Raw genomic sequence first — 17,231 nt, 5'->3', positions numbered from 1 at the left:
GAGGGAGGGAAGAAAAAATGTGCTCAAGGTCTCAAGTAGAAAGAAAATGTTTTGAAAATGATGGCAACAATATACAAATGTGTTTGACACATGGATGGATGTATGGATTGTGATAAGAGTTGTACGAGCCCCCAATAAAATGATTTTAAAAGAAAAAGAAAAAAAAAAAGTTAATAGCAGTACCACTTGAGTCAAAATAGATTTTAACAGACTTGATTTCCTCTTTGACTCACAGACATTTTTGTTGAGCATAATTGAAATGATCAGAGTGTTTGGAAGATGTTATAGTTAATTCAGAAACATCTGTGTTTGGGTCATCAACTTAGCTCTATGAAATTCAGATTCCAGTTCTAACTTCTGTAAAATGTGAGATGCTTGGTTTTCCCAGTCTCAAAAGTTAAGTGGCTTACGGGGGATTCCTTTCTCTTTGAAGGTTATCAGGAGGTTGAGAGAGAGAGGAGAGCCAATCAGAGTATTTGGAGAAACGGATTATGATGCTTTTCAGCGCCTGCGGAAGATAGAGATCCTCACCCCAGAAGTGAACAAGGTAAGAAGTCAGATCAAGCCACAGGAAAGACACCACACAAACCACAGTGCCGCGTCAGCTGGCAGAAATAAGGACTTGCATGCATTGCAGTGTGATAGGCAGAAATGGGGTAGGGCGAGCTGCCAGACTCCTGCTGCTACATTTTACTTTAGTCTTTTGAAGAAAGCAGTTTTGGCTTCTGTATCCTTATTAATTTGTTATCTACCTGTTCTATCAAATGCTGTGAGATGGGTGTGGTTCTTTATGTCTGTATTAATTTCCGTAAAACACAGTAGTTTAAAGCAATTTCTTATTATAAAATCTGCTTCAGCTTTTTTGACTGTATATTAAATCACCCTGAAACTGAATGGCTTCAGGTAATAAATTATTATCTCTCACTGCTAAGCTGGACACTTTTTGCTCAGCATATTCTTGTGATTGCATTTGGATTCAGTTCTGCGGCTGACGTCACCTGAGGCTTCCCTGGGCTGACCTGTTAAACTCGGGTCTTTATTTATATGTCTGATGCCCTAGTCGGTGAGGCTGCAGTAGCTGGGGACTGGCGGGGCATCTCTTTCTCTCTCTATGTCTTCCCTATTGATCATCCTACTTATCCTCCCTGAATGGAAGTGTCCAGGTAGTTGGACTGTGTACGTGGTGCCTGCCTTCCCCTGAATGTGAGTATTCCAAAAGACCAAAATAGGAACCACAGGACTTTTTTATGAGCTGTCTTCAGAAGTTATGCATTGTCATTTCTGCCACATTTTAAAAAGTACACAGAACTAGCCTAATTCCATGTGGGACACCTGTAGCTTTGATTGTTTGCCCAACTGCTGTGCATATCCTGTTTCTTAGCATATGTCTTAATCATACTCTCCTATTTTCATTCCTCTGAGCCTTGTTCATTCTCCTTGAGCCACTTCATTTATGACCATTATGCGTTGAATCAAGAAAGATAGAAAAGTTTGTTTCTTTTTCTTCTCTTTCCTCCCGCTTTGTTTGATGCTATTCCTCTCATACCCTTATCATTTACTTCTCTGCTGCCACTGCTTCAAATTAGAATCGTCTGCTGTCCTCGTCTTTTCAGATGCTTCACAAAGCCAAACCCCATGCTGTCAAGTCTGTTCTGGCTCATAGCGATCCCATCGGACAGAATCAAGGCTGTTGTCTGCAGAAACCCACTGCCAGGTCTTTCTCCTGAGCAGCAAAGGTGTGGGCACAAGCTGCTGGCCTTTCTATTAGGTCACCGCACTACCAGGCTCCTCTCTTAGATCCTAACCAGGGCACATCCCGACCTGTTTGTCTTCTACGCTGCCGCCAGTTGAATTTTCTTAAAGCATATCATGATTCTATCACTCCTCTGTTCAGAACTTCCAGCGTCTTCCCCTTTCTCCACATGGCTTATGGAATCTTTCATCATTTGCTACCAGCTCCCCTGTCAGGCTGCACTTTTTAGTGTTGCCATTCCAGCGCACAACACAAACACTTGCCTGCACAGTTTTCGTCTTCTGTGAAATGAAACTTCAACCTGCCGTGACTTGACTCTTGTATGCCTCACTTGAAACGGGTACTGAGACTTTTGGACATAACTCAAAGTATTACATCTATGCGAACATTTCCTTGGTTCCAGTCACCGTCGATTGCTTCCTTCTCCACCTTCCTCTAATAGATTTCTTTTGGTGCACTTGCCGTGCTTTACTAGGGTTGAGTTATCTACATTATTTATCTCTCCCTTGTGGGCACGGACTGTGTTATTTTTCTGTGCCTAGTGTAGCAGCAGTACAATTTGAGGAAAGAGCAAAGGACATCAAAGGTCTAGATTGCATTCCTGGTATAGTGAGTTATTAACTGTGCAGACTTTGGCAAAGCGTCGAATCTCTCTGAGCCTCACATCCTCACATAGAAGAGGACATGGTGGTACTGGCTCCCTGGGGTACTGTGAGAACGAAGGAGCGAGCACGGGGAGGCCGAGCTGTCGACTCGATGCACTCACACAGAGCAGGGCCTCCAAGGTGCGGTTCAGTCTTTTGAGTTGAATGCTTCTCTCTCGTGTTTGTGGAAGGACAGTAGACTGGAATCTGGTATCGTTAATGTAATAGCAAGAAGAGCTAACATTTCCCGAATGCTTATTTTGTAGGTATGACTGTTCAAAATGTACTGTTCATGTATTAACTCATTTAAGAGTTAATCTTTGTAAAGCTCTTGGAATAGTCATAGCACACTTCGTTTTAGATGAAATAAGATATGGCATCCTCATGAAAAGCCTACCTATTAGAACTATTAATTTTTATTTCATGGATCAGGGAATGACAACATAATTGCTCAAGAACCAGTGGTAGCAAGGATGTCAATCCCCATAATCCCAACAGCACCAAGCACTGCCCTACCTATAATCTTGTGATTGTAGTTTCTTGGCCGTTATGATCTATTGACCAGTTCTCATTCATGCTTAGGAAACAGGCTTTCATTTTTTATCCAAAGGTCATGAACTAGATTTACATGGAATATGAATTTGCCAGCTTGTTGTAAACATGGCTGAGAGTCTATGTATAGCTGCGATACCATTTTTATTTCACTACTGTTTGATTGTTTGGGGTCCTCATAATAGTTGAGGAAGCGATTAGCGATTAGACATTTAAGAGAGCTGAGGAAATGGGTTGGGGACTATAAAGGACACCTGGTTGCTTTCACTGGGCTTCATCAAAGTTGCAGCATTTATAAAGGTTCTTTCATGGATTTGTCACTACTGTCTGTTTCACTGACCATCAGATTAGCCATTCATGTTTATCTTTTTCAGTTTAAATATGTTCTTAACAATTATGTTTGATTGGGCTGTGGTGATAGCTGTATAATAAGTGGAAATCTTATTTGAGTCACCAGTTTTGCTAAGCTCTTGACTCCTTGTGGGGAAAAAGTGAATTGGCCTTATCGAGAAACCAAATGAAAAGCATTATTGAAGTTTCACACTGGACACTTAACTTTTTCATCATCTGTAGGGATTGAGAAATGATCTGAAAGCAGCTTTGGATAAGATTGATCAGCAGTACCTCAATGAAATTGTGGGTGGTCAAGAAGCTGGGGAAGAAGACACACAGAATGATTTGAAAGTGCACGAAGAAAACACCACCATTGAGGAGTTAGAGGTGACTCTCTCCCCGCCTGACTCCACTCATCCCGTTTGTTCTCTGGGACTGGGGCTCATTTGTCAGTCCATGTAGCTTCGGAGGACCCGTCACCCTTGGCCCATGGAAAGCACCCTTCTTTTGTTTCATGCTTTTATTTAGTTAGCTTCTTTTTTGGCATGCTCACACGCTCTCTACTTCTTGCCTTCATAGTCCATCATTCTGATGGGCTGGATCTGCACTATTTTATAACTTTTTGGTTTTCTTATAAAACCTGTAGCATTTTGTATTATACATGTGTTTTTGACTTACACAAGTGTGGTGTGTTTTTTTTTTAACTTTTCATTTTTCTTTTAGCTCTATGATTTTAAGACCCATCCTGAATGCTGACCACCATGTAATCCATTTGTGTTGACTGCCTCTTTGTGGTTTTCTGTATGCTGTGGGTTTTATAGCCCATGACGAACAGTGATGAGCCTCCCAGTCCCTGCTACCACAGACAACCTGATAACGAGCAATCGTGCATAGCCTCCAGTCTTGACCGAAAAGTAGACTTGCTAAATTTATGTGTGTTTCATTTGGCTGAATACTGCCCGACTCCTTTCCTAAATGTCTGTCCCAGCCCTTGTCAGGGTGTGAGGGGCTTGTATTTCTACAATCCCACCAACACTTGGCAGTAGTTTGTTTTATATTTTTTGTCAGTGTGATGATTGTAGAGTATTGTAGGTAATCTTTAAAATTACAGTGCAGTGTCTTACCATGCAAGTATACAACGAGAAAAAAGCATTGCTTAGTTTAAAGCTCTTAGCGCTTCATCAGGTGCACGCTGCTCCTTTTCTGTTGCCCTCACCTCCTGGCTCTGACACGGCTGCACTGTCTCGGGGTGCAGCCACAGGACAGGAGGGTGCCAGTGGAACCCCCCTCCATCAGGGACCCCCTGTTGGACTGAAGTAAGTGGTGCTGTGGGGTTTTCCATGTTTAAATAGCTTTACTGATGTACTCATATACCAGACAGGTCATTTGAGGTGGATAATACCATTGTTTTTTAGTATTTCTCCTTGGTACCATTATCACCATCTAATTTTAGAGTAATTTTGTTCTCCAAAAGACTGTCCTAGTATTAGCAGTCACTGCTCATCTTCCCTCTTTGATTCAGGTACATTGACAGGGAAATTGGCTCCACATGTGTTTTTGTACTTATCTAGAAATTCCATTAAGTTTTTAAATAAAAATTAAATGGCACAATGTAACAAAGAGCCATTTTCCAACTAGTGTTGATAGCACAGCTATCTAGTTGTTTACTGTTGAACAAAAACATTCTTTCTCTCTAGGCCTTGGGAGAATCTTTAGGCAAAGGCGATGATCATAAAGACATGGACATCATTACCAAATTCCTCAAGGTAGGTTTCCTCGGGCTAAGGAAGGGAGGACATTTTCCTTAGGAAAGTACTGTTCTTAAAGTTTTTGATGATCGAGGGTAAAGGAAATCTCTTAGTAAGCCTATTTTTAACTCTTTACCATGCTGATGTTATTGTTATACAACTTGGCTGTAGAGCTAATCAAAGGAAGTAATATCTGTCTTACTTAGCACTTCTCGTTAAAGCTGTCTTATTAACGTAGCAAGACAGCAACGAAGGGACAGCAGAATGAGCTGAAAGTTTGAGGAGTGCCGTGTGATTTGGAGCCGCTCCAGGAAGGTGCGGAGTGAGAGGAAGGTTCCAGAGCTTTTATAAGAGGATGATGGCAGGGAGGAGGGGAGGACACTGGCTGGAAGAAGAGAAACAGCAGTAACCTCTCAGACGCTGTTCCTCTCCGTAGGTCCACGGATAGCTGCCTAGTCTTGCTGTGATTAGCACTTTCCGTCCGGTTTTGGAACGTCCCTCTGTAGTGGGCTAGACTGAGTGTGGACAAATTAATTCAGCATTTAACCACCAGTTTCTATTACATTCTACCCAAGAGATTCAAAGACTAGTGGCGGAAGAAATTTCTTAACTGATTAAAGTACCGCCAAATAGCTGTTACTTAGTTTGATACTTGTTTTCACAACTCAGACATATCAGCCACCAAGTTCTGAATTAAAAGAAAACATTCTGAATGTATGGAGATATGGGGATCGGGAGCTAATAGGAATGTCCCCGTTGCGTGATTCTCATTGCTGTCACGTTGGTTCCCACTCATAGTGGACCTCTGTGAGTTTCTGAGACTATTACTCTTGATGGGAGGAGATAGCCTCACCTTTCTCCCAAGGGATGGCTGGTGGTTTCAAACTGCTGACCTTGTGGTTAGCAGCCCAATACGTAACCCACTGCACTGCCCTTTCCTTATATTGGATGTTTATGTCCTCTGGAGGAGGCTGTCTCCCTCCGCCTTCGCTGTTTGTTTATCCCTAGAAAGGGGCCACTGATTCCGCTAACCCTGGGCCACTGAGGGCAGAGTCCTTGGGGGTGAAGTACGGGAGAAGAGATGGACTATCACTTCTTTCTGTTTCCTTTGCTTTTTTAGTATAGGACTATAATGACAATTTTTTGTTAAATTGTACTTTCTGAAAGTCCAAACTCCCACATTCCTGAGAGACTATTATTAAATATCACAGTACACATGGTATTATAGATAATCAATCTGGGTTGGTTGAATTTTGTATAATGCAAATGGAAGCAAATGTGTATTTCTAGAAATCACCTATGACATTTGATAGCTGTATTTAAAGGAAAATGAATTACTGTATCCTGAGCTAGGAGTGTATGTGGAATAGGAAGGTTCCCAGTAAAAGTTGTGGCTTGCTAAAGACAAGGCTTCTAAATATAAGGAGAAAATAAATAGAAATAATTCCTTAACTCTAAGTATCATTTGATCATAGCACCCATTATACTGATCAATATTCCTAGGTTCCAAAGACCAGGTCATCATGCGAGCGTTGGCATTATGCCAGGGATTAGGGGATGAAGCTGTGGCTGCAGAAGCTAGACCCTAATAACTGCTTGTGTCCCCTGTACCTCTGTGCTCTGGACTCAAGGTCCGCATGTCAGGGCTGGCACCTGAGTGACCTGGGGCCCAGTAACTAGACTAGAGGAACAGTTGATGGTTCTACAACTCAAGCAACCTGTTAATGGGATTTGCATCCCCTGCCAGTGTCCACCCCACACCCCTCATCCAGGGAGAACCCCACGGAAATGAGTAGTGCACTGCTGGCCTCGGAGGGCTCGGGATCCCCTGGCCAAGGGGTTGACAGCTGCTGGGGTAGCTTCCGCTCCAGCTCCCCGCACCCTTCTCACTGGGCTTTTGTCCCTTCAGTGTACTTGAGTAGAGTGGAGCAGCACCAACTCGCTCTACCCCCAACCGCACCCCTGGGGCCTCCCTCTCAAAAGGGCTCCCTCAAAATCCCCTTTAGCCAGCTGTTTGGCAGGAAGAGCTGCATGGGGGTCTCCCGCAGTGGGCATTGGAGCTGCCGGAGGCCTTCTGGAGGGCTGGCTGCTGGGCTGGGAGCTACATGTGCGCAGGAAACTCTTATGTGCAAGATGATCGCATAGTAGATTTTTCACTCTTGTCATAAATGGGAAGTGTTGAATAATGAGTTGATAAGTGAGAAATCAACTCAGTCTAGAAATCAGCCTTATTTAAGGGTGATTGGAATCCGCTTTTTGTGTCTGAACTTTTAAATGCGGGGAACCACTGGGTGGCAATGTAGTTTCAATTTACCCATTCTTTCCACAGTTTCTCCTTGGCGTGTGGGCTAAAGAACTGAATGCCAGAGAAGACTACGTGAAACGCAGTGTGCAGGGGAAATTGAACAGTGCTACTCAAAAACAGACGGAGTCGTATCTCCGACCACTGTTCAGAAAGTTAAGGAAAAGGGTAAGGTTCCCCAAAGTGTGTTCAACTGCCCCTTTCTGTGTTGCTGTTAACAGGTGAGGTGGATTTAAAGGAAGTGCAAATCTGTCCCTCACTTGTACAGACAGTTTCCAAAATTAGTTATGCTTTTCCGTTGCTCTTTTCCAGAATCTTCCTGCTGACATTAAGGAATCGATAACAGATATTATTAAATTCATGCTGCAGAGAGAATATGTGAAGGTACGTTCTAATGCAGGCATTAAAATTATGGGTACAAGCATAGCTAGGCCATGCATATAATTTAAACGATCATTTGGGATGCGGGGATTTTATGTAGCCAATTTAAAAACAAATGTGAAATGAACTGGTAGTGTATTTTCTGTTGTATTGTCAGCTTTGCTTTTAGGGAATCAATAACAGACTCAGATCACAACTATATGGTTTTGCCATTTTTAAGGTAAATCTAAAGGTTCCTTAGAGCATGAACTCTTTAGGCAGTGTTCCTTTTATGAATGGGGTTGAATTTCGAAAGTTTGTAAATGGTTTATTATGGCTTGGAACAGTTTTCCCATAGAAACAATGTTAGATAGATTAGTAGTTTCCCAGGCCAGTTATAAAGCCCATTTAATCCATAATATAGTTGAGCTATTGTACTGATGATACAATGAAATTTAACCACGCTTTATAATTACTTTAGTGGGAAAAGTTCCAAGTAAGGCTGCCAGAATTCATCTTTCCCATTTCCGTACTGAAATCATAGCACACCACTTAGAAAGTAAGCCTTCCTCCTCCTTCAGTGTCTTTACTCTTGACTCCGGGAGGAGGTGGCAGAGAGAAAGGGCCCGGATCCCGTGGCCTCTTGGGACAGAGTGGAGAAAGGGGAGATGGGAGAGCGGCCAGTTGATAGAGGGACCCAGAAGCACCTCTGCCAGCAGTGGAGACTTGACAGGAAGCTCCCGCCACGGGCTGGCAGTAGAATCTGAGGAGTGAGGTGGTGCGGAACCCACCCCCACTCCTTAGGGGAAGAGAGCGCCTTCTGCTCTCGGTAACAACTTACAGTCAGAAACCCAGCGGGGCAGCTCTGCCCTCAGGGGTCTCTCTGAGGCAGACTGGTGAGCTAGAGAAAATCCACTGTCCACTCCTGTCCTGTCCTCCCATGCAGTGCTGTAATGGAGCCTGTGGTAGCTGGTGTGTGGCTCTTCCCCTTTTCCCTGGCCCCCTGCTTCACCGAGCACGATGTGCTATCCCCAGGACTTGCCCCTCCTGATGACATGGCCAAAGTATGTGAGATGCAGTCCTGCCCATCCCCACCTCTAAGGAGATTCTGGCTGTACTTCTCCAAGACAGATTTGCTTGCTGCTCTGGCAGACCACAGAACCTTGAGTAGTCTTCGCCAGCAGCATAATTCAGACGCATCACTTTTCTCTCCGTGTTCGTTACTCACTGTCCAGCTTTCCGCCTGGTGTACGAGGCAGGTGAATAGGTTGTGGCCTGGGTTAGATGAAGCTTAGTGCTCACAGTGACCCCTTGCCCTTCCGCACTTACAGACGTCTGGGGCAGCAGATTGGCCCAAGGCAGTACGTTGTTTGAGCCTGGCTGCTCCTTGCATGAGTGTTGATTGTGGACCCAAGTCAAATGAAATCCTTGTCAGTTTCGTCGTTTTCTTCATCATCATGCTCTGTTGGGTGAGTTATGAGGCGTTTTGTGTTCTTTCTGTTGAGCTGTAGTCCATAGTGAAGGCTGTACTCGATGTCCATCAGTGAGCGAATCGTGCCTCTACTTGCAAGCAAGCACGTTTCTGTCATCTGCACGTGATAGGTTCTTTTTTAAGCTTTTATTAACTTTTATTTTAAACTTACTTTACTCCCTAGCCATGCGTTTTTGCTTCTTCAGTTTCTCCTGGGAGATCTGTTTCTTCTGTGCAACCTCCTCTTCTTGGTTAGGAACACTGTGTTCCTTTCCGTCGGGGTCATCTCAGTGTGGCAGGGGGAGCTCAGGGATGGGGTGAGCCGACCATCAGTCCTGCGGCGCATCTTGGGGCTTGGTTCGCCTGGATGTGCTCAATGACCAGAGAATCCACATCGACCCCTTCAGTTCAGCGTTCCTCTCTGTGTTTTTAAGCGCTGTTTTGGGGCCACCGGCCCTGGGTCCAACCCCACTGTTTGACCGGGGGAACACTTACTGACTCCATCATTGTAATGCCAGAAGGGCACACACTGCTTCTGCAAAGTGACCTCTTTCAAATATCCGGTGGCTTTCCGGATATGCAGACCCTTGATGGCCTGGGCAGTTTCACAGGTGTTCTTAAAATGGACCTGGAGATTCGACCCTCTGGATTTGCAGGATTTTGTGGGGTTTCTGGGTCTAGTGAGTAGCGAGCCATTTTGGCAGATCTCCTGCGGCTGCTAGGGGAAGAGGTGTGCATGTGATAGGTTCCTAATGAACCTTCCTTTGATCCAGATGCCACATTCTTCATCTCATCCAGATTCTCAAGTTACTTGTTCAGCATTGAGACTGAGTAAGTGTGGTAAAAGTGTACAACCCCGACTTAGGTCTTTTCTCACTTTAAACCGTGTAGCGCCCCCTTGTTCGGTGCAAATGGTTTATGCACAGGTTTTTGGTTTATGCACAGGTTCCACGTGTGCATGATTAGTGTTCTGGAATTCCCGTTCTCCATATTATCTATCATTTGCTGGGATCTGCACAGTTGAATGCCTTTTCATAATCAACTAAACACAAGTAAACAGCTTCCTCTTTACCAGAGCCTTCTAACATTAGTAATGATGCCCCGTGTTCTATACCCTCTTCTGAATTTGAGTTGACTTTCCGGTAATTCACTGCCAACACTACTGTAACTGTGTTTGAATCATCGTTAGCAAAATTATGCTTTCAGGTGATATTAATGATATTATTTAATAACTTCTAGAGTCTATCGACTCACTTTCTTTGGAATGGGCACAGATGGAGATCTCTTCCAGGCAGTTGGCCAAGTCGCTGCCTTCCGAATGTCTTGACATAGACTGGTGGGTGCTTTCACACGCATCAGTTTGCTGAAATAGCTCTATTTTTATTCCCTCCTTCCTGTTTGGGGCCAGTGTCTTTGGTGCTGCCTGGACTTTTTTCAGTGGTTGAATGTTACCCCATTATTTTTGGTACATTGGAGCTGTGTTTTTCTTCCACTTTCTTTTGATACTTCTTGCCTCACCCACTATTTTGCCCTTGGGATTCTTCATATTTCAACTTGAGCAATGGCTTTTTTCCCTCGGTTCTTTCAGCTTGAGAAATGCCACACATGCTCATATTTTTGGGCTTTCAGACTAGATATTTGTGTTACAGCAACATGCAAGCCACCACTATATGACAGACCAATACTTTATGGTGGCCCAAGAGAGTGGGAATTGAGAATTTCAGGGCCACGGTTAAAATAACAATTCCAGAGTAGGATTGGGGACCATAACAGAAAAGTGGGAGGCATGTTTATAGTCCTAGAACATGCTTCCTGGTTGGTGATCAAATGATTTACTTGTGTAAGAGTCTCACATTATTGAGGCTAAGCTAGTGATTTTACTCCCTGTGAGAGCCAGTGAGATTTTTTTTTTTTAGAGAAAGTATTTTTGTTTCGTTTTAGATAGTTTCTATCAACTGCATAATCTCTTTAGATAGTTTCTATCGACTGCATAATCTTAATGGATGGAGAAGGTTGCTGTCACTGGGAAGAATGAACTCACTCTCCTGCCTAAAATGGATGGATGCCCTTGTTACTTTCCCTCCTCATTCTCAGGGACGAGAATAAGGTGAAAGTTTATTTTGTATAAACTGCAGTAAAGCCCAAGAAACTTTCATAACCCATTTTATGGAAATTTTGAAAAACTAAATATTGGGATTTCTTTCAGTTAATGCCTAATGTTAAATTTTACATTTGAGAAACAGTGATGAAACTATCCATAAGCACTTTTAAAATTAAGCTTTACAAAACCTGTTGAACCGAGCAAGTTCAAAATCATCTTTAGGATAGGAAATTATCTTCTAGTTAGCCTGTGTACAGTATGTGTATTTTTATTTCAACTAACTATATTACATAGGTGTTTAAGTTTGGAAGTTTAAAATTCTTTTGAGGCCTGGCTATCTGAGTATAAATTTTAAAGACTATGAATTCAGCCCTCAAGGTCTTCAAAACAGTTAACCTGCTTTATGTTTGTTCTGTTCCGCGTTGTTTTCTTTTTTGTTCTTTGGGCTCTTTATGTTTGTTTTGCTGCGTGATGTTTGTTTTGCGCCGAGTCGTTTGTTTTCTGTATGTTTGTTTTGAACCGTGTTGTTTGTTTACCTGTCCTCTGCCTCACTGTTCACCAAGCTTGCTTTTTAGAAAGAGCCATTTGTCTTCATTGGACTCCATCTTCATTCCTGGTATCTTTTATTTTAAGGTTACTGGCAGGTGGGGAGGTTTGGAGGGGCCAAAGGGAAGTGATCTCATTCTTTAGGTATTTGACTGGGGGCCAGCATTCAATCTCTGTTTACACATCTGTTAGGTGATATTCCCAGCACACAGAGCCTCCACTGCCCTGAGAGTCTGCGCTGCTGTGCAGGGCGTGGATTCAATTTCAGGTTGAATTATGAAACGAGCTAGCCTCTCTCTTGTATGTGACCACCTATGGAGAAGACTGGGTCTGAAGAGAGCCAAATTAGAGTTCCTAGCAATGCGTAAAATGACCTACCTGGTTATTCCATATCTGAATCATATTAATTTCTAATGCATAAAAGCCACAAAGGAATGTTTGTATTTTTACTCACAAACTGAACTGTGGTTTCTTATTTCCATTTGTGGTCCTGGGAAAGGCAGTCAGCCATCCCATAGTTTAGTTTCTTTTGTTTGAATCGAGAGCGTGGTAATGTTTTTAGCATGCCTAAGCGATGGCTGACAATTCAGTCATAGAGGGCTGTGTGTTAAAAAGTAAAGTATTTGAACTTACAGTAATTCCTTGGCTTTTATGATCTCTTCTCAAACTGTCTTTGTAGGCTAACGATGCATATCTGCAGATGGCCATTGGAAACGCCCCTTGGCCGATTGGTGTCACTATGGTTGGTATTCATGCCAGAACCGGGAGGGAAAAGATCTTCTCCAAGCACGTTGCACATGTGTTAAATGATGAAACGCAGCGGAAATATATTCAGGTAAGCAGTTCAAAGGGAAAAAATGTTGGGCCTGGGGGTTAATTTCCTGTGAAATTCTCAAAACTATAAGATTTGAGAGCAGAAAAATAATTATAGTAAATGTGATAAGGTGGGATGAAAGTGTGTTTTTCACAAGTATAGCACATAGGTTTAAGATACTTTAGTCAGACTTAATTAAAACGCTCTACGGTTGATAGGTGAGGTAAGCCAGGATGCAGCGTTGTGTTTTGATTACCTTAGCATCGCAGTAAACCCATCACAGCTTTTTCATTTTTCAAGATACATAGATTTACAAGTAAAACGAGTTCAGAGGGATTTTCAGAGTCAAGTAAAGATGGGCAAATTTAGAGTATTAAATCCTGTTCTTTATTTGCAAGGTAGATATAACATGTACTAAACTAAAAAGAAGGGGCCCTGGTGGTGTCGTGGTGTGCGAGTTGAGTGGCTGACCACAAGGTCAGTGGTTTGGCACTGCCAACCGCTCCCGTGGGCAAACATGAAGCGTACTGCCCTGGTAAAGAGACACAGCCTAAGAAGGCCCCCGAGGCCCTATCCCATTGCTGTGAGTAGAAATCTCTAGGGATTCTACAAAGGGTGGTTATTATTTATTTTGTTTTTAATGAATATAGTCAGTTTTAAGTAGCATCTGATAGACATTCCTGGTAAATGAATGGGCCTTGGGTGTTTTTATTTTCTTAAAATTGTACATGCCCCACATAAGCTTACTTGCATTCTTGTTGGATTCGACTTTATCGTCTTATGGGAAAATAACCCAGTAAATCTAGGTTTTCCCCAGTGATGCTAAGTCCCAGGTTGTTTTGGTCTGATGACTTTCGCTGGATGTTTCCTGTTAAAGATGAGACTCTGGAAGCTCACTTAAAATTTAGAGTTCACCTAAAATGCACAACATGCTTCCAGACTTTTTGCCAGAGAACAATCATTTCTATATTCATGAATTGTCTTTTGTTTGTATTTCAGCTCTGAGTTGAATATGAGTTGGTTTGTCAGACTTTATGCTTTAATCACAGATATTAGCATTTTAAAATATGATTTCAACCTGACTCTTCCACATCAATTGTAGGCTTTATAGAATTTAAATATACTTGTGGCAATTCAAGCACATTTTCATTTCTTCATAAGCATCAATTATTATATCAAAGGCAAATAACTTTCAGTTGCGGGGTGGGGTGGGGGCCAGTTGCTTGGCTTAAAACAATAGAAAGCTCACAAGTTTCCAGTGACTAATTTTGCTAATTGTATTCAACTCTGCCATTTCAAAAAGTGTCATACGTATAAGAATTCATATAATTAGATTAATTGCCTAAAGGCAGCATTCCTCTTTGTAAGCAGTGGTATCTTTCCTACCACCTCATTGAGTGGTTTTCTTATAAAAAGAAAGAAAAAACAACAACCCCTTCCGGGGGTTTGGGGAAAGGGGGGAAAGAACCGGCCCCCCCCCCTTGGTCCTCCTTTGAAACGGTTCCTTTCCTCCAGGGGGAGATGCTTACCACTTGATGGGTGTTGTGAAGCATTTGGCTAGCCCTGTGCCATTTTAGGTTCTCCTAGCCCCTCGATTTCTGTGATGACTCTCCATGTCCCGGGACGCCCTTGCTTAAGCCCAACCCCTCCCAAACTGGGTGACTTCAACAGCCAGTCAGGCCGTCAGTGATATTGGACAGGCTGGCCCCCTGTCTTTTGCTTTCTTGCTTTTCTGTGAACACGGATTAGAGCAGTATTTCATTTTCCTCTGAATTCTGCCAAATACAGCTATTCCTTTGGCCCAGATTTTGATAAGTGTGGTTACACAGACTATAGGAAGCTCCTGAATAGACTCTGAGGTTCACACCTGGAGACCCTTTATGGCAGGGTGCTCTCACTTTGTCCACACGATCAAGTCAAAACGCTCTGCCAATTACAAAAATGCGAAACACATATTTATTTATGTATTACATTTATTCATAAATGCACTGAGAGTTCTTTATATGTACAATGTATGTTTATGTACCTTGCATAACTACATGAGTCCATGTTGCACAACACAGTAACTGTACATTTTCTGTCATTACCTGAGTTTACTCTGATGACTTGCACTGAATGGAATGAGCCAGGGGTGCATAGTCCGGACAGGAGCTGCTGACAGCCAGCCTCAAGCACACTTCCAAATGATCATCAGTCATGTGGAACGGGACTTGGACTTCATGATCTCTATGTGGGAAAAGGCTGACTCACATAAATAAGTAGAGCCAAATCATGCAGTCAAGGAGGTAGCACATTTTCTCATGTGTGGGTACTTTCCCTCTGCAGTAAGTTCCAGAACTGTTCATGCGCTCTGGACTTCAGCTGAAGGTCGGCTTGTAGTGTCAAAATCTCCCATTCCGTATGAAAGTGATATGTTTTTGTCTTCTTACTTGGTCCAGCTCCCCCACTTATTTCAATACCCCTTCTTAGTTTAAGAGAAAAAAAACAAGGTCTAAACATTGGCGATAACTTAGCTTGTCATTTTTGCTGCACTCAGCGCAGTTGTGTGCGCATGCGTTTGACTGCTAAGGTTGCATCTCATTGGCTGCGCTGTATATCAGTTAAGTGACGGGATTGATGATAGGCTTACGTCTATTTTTTTAATGCCATGCGATCACGCACACTACGTTTGCGATCGACTAGTAGATCACGATTGACGTATTGAGCACCCCTGCTTTATGGGTTAGGAAAGAAAAGAAGGAAGGGAAACCAGAGAGGAAGCTGAGATCCCATCTGCAGACTGTTTGCCCGCTTCTCGCTGCTCATCCTCACCTGACTTTTCTGAAGAGCTTCCACAGCGCCTTGTCCATTGGCTCCCGTGAGCTGTGCTATAGGAGAAAGGTGGGGCTGTCCGCTTGCACAGATTGACAATCGCAGAAGCCTCCTGCAGGGTCGCTAGAGGCAGAATTGTCTCAGGCCAGCAGTGGAGTTAGGTTTCTCTCCATACAGAAGAGTCACTGAGTTAGCAGCACCCCTCTAACAAGGCCTAATTCCTGCAGAACTCTCCGTGCAAAACCCTCGTTGAGTTTCAGTAACTGCTCTGCTCTCTTGCCCCATCAGAACTCGAGCTGGTCACTCTTTCCCAATATTGTAGTTAGGGGTACTACTGGACTAGCTCTTGATGGTCCTACACCTGGCTGACCCCCTTGCGCAGCTCTTGGGCCCACACTACCATCCAGTTTTCCAAAGTGAATTAGTGGCCTATGCTGCCTGCTGATGTCTTGCTTGATAGACAAGAATTCCATTATCTTTTCATTCCACTTTCCTTGGAACTTTTTGAACCCCCTCATATATAGATTAATTGATCTGTATACTATACATTTGTGTGGGAAGGGGGTTAAAAGATTGAAGTATAACATTCATTCCAAATAATTTTCTTCAGCTTTCTCCATCATAAAAAGCAAACTATCCTATAATATCCTTCTTTGGCAAGTTATTTTCAGTAACTTTAAATTTGTACATACCCTCATAAACATCGTTCAAGAATTTAGTCATTTATTGCAAGCCATAGTTCAGATTTTGGCATAAATATTCTATAAGTGCTTTTAAAAATCATTTGCTCATGGAATAATTTGTATATTTGTAATATTGCCCAAACATTTTAAAAAGCCTACCATAGCATTCATTACTGTAAACCAATGACAACACTGTGAATGGACACCCAGTGTTTGGGAGAGTCGATAAATCTCCCTGTGCATCATTCACTAAATACGTGTCCTACGTTTGTGGGCCAAGTGCTGTCATGCCACATCCTGCCATTTTTGGCTCATGACAAGCCATTTCTGAAAGGTGAGTTGTTATATAATGACAGCTCTCAACCCAGTTAAAAGTTTTCCAGCATATTAAAACAAAATTTTAGAAACACTCTTCCTAGAATGTAGCGTACCTTTCACCTCCCATCTGCCCTATCCTGGGACTCCGGTGGGGTGCTGCCGAAGCCGCCATGCTTGCTTTTAGTTGGCCGCTAGCAGATAAGGAGCAGGTGGGGTGCGTTTTACTTCTGGGTGTTAAGTCTTATTTTCACAATCGCATGCTTGGAAAAAAGTTAGATTACCCTGCACGATGGAATCCTAGTAGTCAAGTACATAAATTTGTATGATGTATTTGAGTGATTAATTTCCTCTGAAAATTAATCACTTGATATAAATAATCATCTAATTTAGCTAAGTGCTATTTTCTTTACTTTCTTAAAAAGCATTTTATTGGGGGCTCGTACAGCTCTTACCACAATCCATCCACTATGTCAAGCACATTTATACATTTGTTGCCATCATCATTTTCTTTTCTTTTTTTTCTGCTTTAACTTTTATTTTTTTATTATTTTAAGCTTAATTTATTCCCGAGCCATGAGTTTTTGCTTCTTCAGTTTCTTCTGGGAAATCTTTTTCTTCTGTGCAACCTCCTCTTCTGGCTTGGAAACGATGTGTTCCTTCTCTGTCAGGATCATGTCACTGTGGCAGGGGGAGCTCGTGTGGGTTGATCCGACCATGAGCTCTGTGAGTCTGGCGGCGCCTCTTGGGGGCTTTGTTCACCTGGATGTGCTCAATGACCAGAGAATCCACATCTAA

The 17,231-nt window shown here is 42.8% G+C and overlaps 1 protein-coding gene across 2 annotated transcripts in view; it reads left to right on the top strand.

The window, feature by feature from the left end:
• PRPF18 (pre-mRNA processing factor 18) overlaps positions 1-17,231 on the top strand; it is a 54,617-nt gene that overhangs the window by 24,459 nt on the left and 12,927 nt on the right. For both annotated transcript variants that reach the window (XM_004714101.2, XM_045285641.1), the window contains 6 exons: positions 434-547; positions 3,523-3,669; positions 4,980-5,048; positions 7,360-7,500; positions 7,645-7,716; positions 12,490-12,645. In XM_004714101.2, the coding sequence (XP_004714158.1) occupies positions 434-547; positions 3,523-3,669; positions 4,980-5,048; positions 7,360-7,500; positions 7,645-7,716; positions 12,490-12,645 (699 nt within the window). The remainder of the gene's footprint in view (positions 1-433; positions 548-3,522; positions 3,670-4,979; positions 5,049-7,359; positions 7,501-7,644; positions 7,717-12,489; positions 12,646-17,231) is intronic.

Source organism: Echinops telfairi, unplaced genomic scaffold (genome assembly GCF_000313985.2).
Source record: "Echinops telfairi isolate 266 unplaced genomic scaffold, ASM31398v2 ScPeMD7_7474;HRSCAF=8512, whole genome shotgun sequence".
Classification (NCBI taxonomy): domain Eukaryota; kingdom Metazoa; phylum Chordata; class Mammalia; order Afrosoricida; family Tenrecidae; genus Echinops; species Echinops telfairi.
This window is presented reverse-complemented; position numbering and strand designations above follow the sequence as displayed.